This window comes from Chiloscyllium plagiosum, chromosome 13 (genome assembly GCF_004010195.1).
Source record: "Chiloscyllium plagiosum isolate BGI_BamShark_2017 chromosome 13, ASM401019v2, whole genome shotgun sequence".
Lineage (NCBI taxonomy): Eukaryota > Metazoa > Chordata > Chondrichthyes > Orectolobiformes > Hemiscylliidae > Chiloscyllium > Chiloscyllium plagiosum.
Window position 1 is genome coordinate 64,153,574 of NC_057722.1, and position 8,024 is coordinate 64,161,597.

At 42.3% G+C, this 8,024-nt stretch overlaps 1 protein-coding gene across 1 annotated transcript in view; it reads right to left on the reverse strand.

Moving 5' to 3' along the window:
- Nucleotides 1-411: 411 nt before the first annotated feature.
- Nucleotides 412-8,024, reverse strand: part of LOC122555644 (extracellular calcium-sensing receptor-like) — a 20,380-nt gene continuing 12,767 nt past the window's right edge. The window contains exons 4-7 of the mRNA XM_043701642.1: nucleotides 5,099-5,920; nucleotides 3,421-3,648; nucleotides 1,488-1,611; nucleotides 412-1,403 (exon numbers count right to left, since the gene is read on the reverse strand). Coding sequence (XP_043557577.1) covers nucleotides 496-1,403; nucleotides 1,488-1,611; nucleotides 3,421-3,648; nucleotides 5,099-5,920 — 2,082 coding nt within the window. The 3' untranslated portion in view covers nucleotides 412-495. The remainder of the gene's footprint in view (nucleotides 1,404-1,487; nucleotides 1,612-3,420; nucleotides 3,649-5,098; nucleotides 5,921-8,024) is intronic.

An 8,024-nucleotide genomic window follows, 5' to 3' on the forward strand; every position in this document is an offset into this window, starting at 1 on the left:
TAAACACTAACAAAGGATACGGGCGTCCCAGAAGCTGTCTATTTCAAGTTCCCTTGAACTGAGCACCCACCCTCCTCTCTGACCTATCACCTTCATCCCCACTCCCACCCCCCTCCCATTTATCTCTCCACCCTGGAGGCTCCCTGCCTTCAGTCCTGATGAAGGGCTTTTGCCCGAAATGTCGATTTTCCTCCTCCTCGGATGCTGCCCGACCTGCTGTGTTTTTCCAGCACCACTCTAATCTAGACTCTGATTTCCAGCATCTGCAGTCCTCACTTTTGCCAATACGGACTGTTCTGTCCATCACTAGCGATTGAGTTCGCACACAATTCAGGCTGTATACGTGAATATAGATATAGTGACAATATAAATTATCGAAGGCTTACACTCAAGGCTATTTTACATCGTACGTGAATTCAACTTAAATTTATTGCGCAACAGTTTTGCATATTGATGTGACAGTTGGAATGTAATACAGAGAAAACAATCTCAGAGTTACTGTGAAGACCCTCTGCCCATCATGTTTTTCTTTGTGTTATTCTCTGGTTTCACTAAGATAATATAACATTTTGGAGCAAAAATACAGACAAGTAAACCAAAACTCGACGCCCAAATAGCAAACACTTCGACAGCCACCGTGTACTTTCCAGGAGAGCTGACATAAGCCGGAATAAAAGTGATCCAAACAGCACAGAAGATCAGCATACTGAAAGTTATATACTTCGCGTCATTGAAATTATCTGGAAGTTTCCGGGCAAGAAAAGCTAACAGGAAGCATACCGTGGATAGAAGACCAATATAACTGGATACAAAATAAAAGGCTTTTAAAGAGCCCACGTCACATTCCAAAATAATGATATCTCTATAATAGGTCGCGTTTTTCAGTGGATAAGGAGGTGATACAATGAGCCAGATTGTGCAAACTAAACCTTGAAGAAATGTAAGAACGAACACGCCTAACCGTTGCTGCATGGGTCCAAACCAGTTCATCAAGTTGTTGTTGGGAAGAGTTGCTTTAAAAGCGATCACAACAAGAACTGTTTTCCCCAAAATACAGGAAATACAGAGAACAAATACAATTCCAAACGCAGTTCGCCGCAACATGCAGGACCATCCGGTCGGTTTCCCAATGAAGGTAAGTGAGCACAGGAAGCAAAGCGTTAGGGCAAAGAGAAGGAGGAAGCTCAGCTCCGAATTGTTCGCTCGAACGATAGGTGTTTCCCGATACTGGAAGAATACAGCAGCTGTACCCAATGCGAGGCACACGCCCACTAAAGCAAGTGCCACTAAGACATAGCCCAAAACTTCTTGGAAGGAAAGAAATTCAATCTTTTTGGGAACACATCGATCTTTTTGATCATTGGACCAATATTCCAAAGGACATTTCATACAATCAGTGGAATCTGAAAGAATGATATAATCATTAAAAAAAAGAGATTAATTTGGATACACGATAACATCGTATTCGGCTCCATGTTTGTACATACCTGTGGCGTTGCTGATCTCACCATCGGCGCACTCTGCGCAGTCAAAACAACATATTGGCTGACCTTTCCGGCTGACCTTTCTTGTTCCGGGAGGACAAGGTTCTGAGCAAAGCGCACGTGGAATCTATGGGAAAAGAAAGACTTTATTCCCACCATATCATAAGAACAATACACAAATTCCATCCGGCGCATCAAGAATGTCTTGCCATTTCAGGAATTCTGATCACCAACACAAGGTGCGCATTTTCAAAATAGCCTTAAATATCTTAGTGTGCAAGCGATTGTTTTGCCACCAGAAACAGTTCTTCACGGATTCTTTCCTGATTTTGAAGCACTCAGTCAACGCTTCTTTTTATTTCTGCTCAAAGGCACACGTGGGGAGGTAGCGGAGTAGTGCCAATTTCGCTGGCCCTGTGCTCCCCAATCCTGGCTAATGTTCTGGCCATGGCTTTGTATCCGACCATAGCAAATGATAAAATCTGAATTTTATTTACTCGCTCATTGAATTTTTCTGTTCTTTCCCTGATTATCCTATATACACTTTGATGCATCTCAATTCCTAATTAACTTCGCTAGCAAATGTCATCCCACTATTTCGGAAAAGAGTGAGACAGAAAAGAGAGGCGGACCTGTCAGTCCTCAATCAGTAGTAGGGAAACTGCTAGAATCTACCATGAAGAAGATAATTAATGCATAGTGGGGTAAAAATGATCTGATCAGGCATACACAGCATGGATTTGTGAATGGAAAGACATGTTTGTTGTACTTGTTGCATGTTTCCCGAACCTGGAGCTTTATTTTGAAGGATATTTCACAAAATGGATAAGGGAGAGTTCTTGAATGCCGTACACCTGTATATTCACAGGCTTTTGATAAGGTTCCACATAGGAGGCTAGTTAGCATAATTAACTGCATGGTAAAAGAGATACTGACACGGATTAATGATCAGTTAATGGGCCGAAAGCACACAGTCGTAACAAATAGATCATCTGATATTAGTAGGCGGTACTCGTGGAGTACCGAATAGGTCAGTACTTGGTCCCCAGCTGTTCACAATATTTATCAATGATTTGGAGGTGATGACCAAATGGAATATTTTGCTATTTGTAGCTAATACAAAGTTAGGCAGGGATGTATATTGTGACGAAGATGCAAAACATACTTTGGAGAACTTGGAGAGGCTTAACAAGTGAGCAAGAATAACGAAAATGGAATACAATTATGGAAAAAGTGAGGTAATGCACTTTGATAGGACGGACAAATGTGCAGTGCATTTCTCACACGTTGATGGGATAAAAAGCGTAGATATGCGAAGGGATTGGAATGTCTCTTCAATAAGACAATTAATACTAACATGCAGGTGCAGCAAGCTATTAGGAAAACAAATGGAACATTATCTTCTATGATGAGAGGGTAAGATTACATGAGTAGTGAATTCCTGTTTCACTACTTCCTATGAAGAGAGATTGGGCAAACTAGGTCTGTATTCTCTGGAAATTTGAAGAATTAGAGGTGACCTCGTTGAAACTTAGAAAATACTTAAAGGGATATAATATACAGATGCAGCTAAGTTGTTTCCCCTGATTGGGGAGTTTAGAACCGAGGCGCACTGTTTAAAAATAATGGGGATGCCATTTAATTAAACCGCATGGGGTAAGACTATGTTGAAACTACAGTTTCAGGATTGTTCAAATCGGAGGAACGCAGAGAATGAGAAAAGCGATAAGACTCTAAAGAAGTGGTGTCCATAACTATTCATTTATCGTACCCAAGAAAACTCAGAATGGACAGTAAGTACCAACCTTGCTCGTGGGACGTATATTCAATGGACAGATTTTTTAAAAATGCACACACATGCAATTGCTGCCAAAGCTGCTGGTCTGAAAGTCGTTGTGTTACCGTAGATTGCCAGTCAAAATTTAAATGAATATACCTGATTGTCAACGGTGCTCCACACGATATCCCCAACGTTCAGGGCAAGTTCTTGCCCTAAAGGAGCCGTGCCATCATAATATCCAACGTTTACAATTTCAACTGTACCCTTCAAAGTCATTTGCAAATTTATTACTTCATACGTTGGGACTGGATCACCATTTGCATCAAAGTACACAACTTCTCCAGTCCGATCTGTAAAATTTACCGAGTGTAGGTAATGCAGCAGCTACAGAAGAACAACGTAAATCATGTAAATCATTAGATGTAACAAGGGTATGTTACACGTGGATAGATGCATTCAAATTCATTCAGGTCTTGGAACTGTGCAAATTCCCTTTGAGTTTGAGATGAATTATTAAACACAGATCCTACATGAACGTGATGGTTTTAGCTGTGGTTTCATGGCAACATATCGGCAGTGAGGCAGAACGCTTCAGATCAAATCCCACTTCAGAGACTTTATCCCATTATCTAAACTGACACCCGGGGTGCACTAAAGACTGAGTGCAACAATGTACTTTTCTGTGATTCATCTGTTAAATAGAAACAGAAAATGGGAGCAGAAGTAGGCCATTCAGCCCATTGAGTATGCTTCTCCTTTCATTGTGATCATCCAACTCTATAGCCTCGTCCTACTTTTCCCTATAACCTTTCATTCCTTTAACCCGAACTGCTATATCCAACCTCTTCTTCAAATCATATAATGTTTGGTCCATCACTTCCTTCTATAATAGCGAATGACAGTCTCACCACACTCTAGGTGAGGAAATGGGAATTGCTCCGAGAAGCAAAATGCGAAGGAAAATCATTCCATCCCCTGCCCAATATCCTAGTCCTTAAACACATAAAATGATGATCTGCTTATCTATGATGTGGAGGTGTGGGTGTTGGGCTAGGTTGGACAAGGTCAAAAATCACATGACAACAGGTTATAGCCTAACAGGTTTACTTGATTTGGAGATGCCGGTGTTGGACTGGGGTGTACAAAGTTAAAAATCACACAATACCAGTTTATAGTCCAACCTCTTCTTCAAGGAGCGTCGCTCCGAAAGCTAGTGTGTTTCCAATTAAATCTGTTGGACTACAACCTGGTGTTGTGTGATTTTTAGGTTTACTTGAAAACGCGAGCTTTCGGAGCGTTGTTCCTTCTTCAGGAGCTCGTGACCTTCACCTGAAGATGGAGCGAGGCTCCGAAATCTTATTGTTTCAAATAAACCGGTTGGACTGTAACTTGGTGAAATTTTGACCCTACTTATCTATCATACTGTTGTTTGTGAAGCAATTTAACTTTCGCACTACACTTAAAACGGGCTTCCTTAATTACAAAGCTCTCTGGAACTGCTGAGGCACTGAAATGCGCCACTAATTACATCTTTCTTTGTTATTAGCTTTAATGTTACAGCGATTATCTGGCTTCCTATACATTCGCAAACATTTTCTGCAAGGTTTTGGGGGGGGGGGGGCGGTTCCTTTTTTTTTAATACCGGCATGTTATTCTTTCTGTCTCATTCCCTGAATATATCGTTTGCTCACTGGGATTGTTTGTTAAAGTAGAACTGCTCAGTAGTAAAGACACAACTGGGAATGTAACAAATACCATTTTGGGTGATATTTATTTGCAGAGTTTTTGCACTAGAAACGATTGGGTCACCATTAATGTGTGCCTATTTTCTTACCTGCCAGGGTTCAAAGTTTGAAATGTGAGCGCATGTATTGTTCATAAAGGGGCCATAGCCTTCTTCACAGTTTAGCATATCGTCAAGTGCATGAGCGACAGCATAGACCGCTTTGTACACATGGTAGGAACTTCCGTCCATTATCGCTGGAAGGTAGGCGTTTTTTATTTCATCCAGCTGTTCTTTTCCCGTGCATTGCTGCATTTGGAATTGCTCTGTCACATTGTCAGCCTTTAAAGAGCACGTGAATGCAGCTTCCCAAAATTTATTCACGAAAATGCTGTCAGGGAACCTGGAAGGATGAATTTTTAGAAGATAATCTCTGAGTCCGTCTATTTCTGTTCTTCGGGTTGCTAAACCAATCGTCCCAACCAGAAATCTCGCTCTTTCTTCAGGGGGGAGCAAATCTTCTGTAACCCACCCTTCACTCCCAATCCATTGTATCCCAGTTACATTTTGACGCAAAAATTCCTTAAGTAATATTCGCATCTCTCCAGGATGTAAGAACCCCACCAAGACTTTTGTGGTCGCCTGTTTGATCACCCGCACTATTTTGGTGACCTTGTCTGCAGGGTCCGTTCGATAAAACAATTCAGAGTACGCAATGCACACCCCAAAGTTTTGGGCTTCTTCGATAAATGCTCGCATTCCAAAATTCCCATAGTCGGTGTTACTTCGAATTGTCCCAATCCAATTCCAACCGAACGTTTTCACTAGTACAGCGAGAAGTTTGGACTGATAATCGTCACTTGGGATGGTTCTGAAGAATGTCGGGTATTCTTGTTTGTCACTGAGGCACGAACAAGTGGAGAAGTAACTAACCTGCACAGTAATAAATGTAAATGGATGAAAGCGCGTGTTTAGGTGCTTTGAATTACCTAGAAAATCTCCTTAAATTGGCATTCTTGCAAATTGTTCTGATGAATGTAAGACGAAAGTCTGAGAGAAAACGTATCCCTTTTCCAGCAATGCTCAAGTGCTCAATATTACAAAACAACTACTTTAAAATTAGATACTCCACAGTATGGAAAAAAAGCCCTTTGGCTCAACAAGTCCACGCCGACCCTCTGAAGAAGGACCCAACCAGTCCCATTCCCGACCCTATATTTACCCCTGTCTAATGCGCCTTATGGCCAATTCACCTTGCACATTTTTGGATTGTAGGAGGAAACCAGAGCACCCGACGGAAGCCCATGCAGACAGGCTGGAATCGAACCCGGGTCCTTGGGGCTATGAGGTAGCAGGGCTAACTACTGAGCCACTGTGCTGCCCGCAAATATGCGCAATTAAGCAATATGACTTATGATAACTTGTTCAGGACGAATTATTTGATATAACTTCTATAATTATAATACTAATCTCGTAAAATGTAACAGGAATTAATTACACAGTTTTTAATCTTTTGTTTAAAATATTGAGCTAAAAGGATCTCTGGTGGATGCACTCATAGAGTCATAGAGTCATAGAGATGAACAGCATGGAAACAGACCCTTTAGTCCAACCTGTCCACGCCAACCAGATATCCCAACCCAATCTAGTCCCGCCTGCCAGCACCCAGCCCATATCGCTCCAAACCCTTCCTATTCATATAACCATCCAAATGCATCTTAAATGTTGCAATTGTACCAGCCTCCACCACATCCCCTGGCAGCTCATTCCATACACGTACCACCCTCTGCATGAAAACGTTGCCCCTTAGGTCTCTTTTATATCTTTCCCCTCTCACCCTAAACCTATGCCCTCTAGTTCTGGACTCCCCGATCCCAGGGAAAATACTTTGTCTATTTATCCTATCCATGCCCCTCATAATTTTGTAAACCTCTATAAGGTCACCCCTCAGCCTCCGACGGTCCAGGGAAAACCACCCCAGCCTGTTCAGCCTCTCCCTATGGCTCAAATCTCCCAACCTTGACAGCATCCTTGTAAACCTTTACTGAACCTTTTCAAGTTTCACAACATCTTTCTGATAGGAAGGAGACCAGAATTGCACGCAATATTCCAACAGTGGCCTAACCAATGTCCTGTACAGCCGCAACATGACCTCCCATCTCCTGTACTCAATTCTCTGACCAATAAAGGAAAGCATACCAAACGCCTTCTTCATTATCCTATCTACCTGCGACTCCACTTTCAAGGAGCTATGAACCTGCACTCCAAGGTCTCTTTGGGACCTTACCATTCAGTGTGTAAGTCCTGCTAAGATTTGCTTTCTGAAAATGCAGCACCTCACATTTATCTGAATTAAACTCCATCTGCCACTTCTCAGCCCATTGGCCCATCTGGTCCAGATCCTGTTGTAATCTGAGGTAACCCTCCTCACTGTCCACTACACCTCCAATTTTGGTGTCATCTGCAAACTTACTAACTGTACCTGTTATGCTCGCATCCAAATCATTTATGTAAATGACAAAAAGTAGAGGACCCAGCACCAATCCTTGTGGCACTACACTGGTCACGGGCCTCCACCACCCTCTGTCTTCTACCTTTGATCTAATTCTGTATCCAAATGGCTAGTCCTTCCTTTATTATGAGATCTAACCTTGCTAATCAGTCTCCCATGGGAAACCTTGTCGATCACCTTACTGAAGTCCATATAGATCACATCTACTGCCCTGCCCTCATCAATCTTCTTTGTTACTTCTTCAAAAAACTCAATCAAGTTTGTGAGACATGATTTCCCACGCACAAAGCCATGTTTGACGATCCCGAATCAGTCCTTGCCTTTCCAAATGCATGTACATCCTGTCCATCAGGATTCCCTCAACAACTTGCCCACCACTGAGGTCAGGCTCACCAGTCTATAGTTCCCTGGCTTGTCTTTGCTGCCCTTCTTAAACAGTGGCACCACGTTTGCCAACCTCCAGTCTTCTGGCACCTCACCTGTGACTATCGATGATACAAATATCTCAGCAAGAGGCCCAGCAAT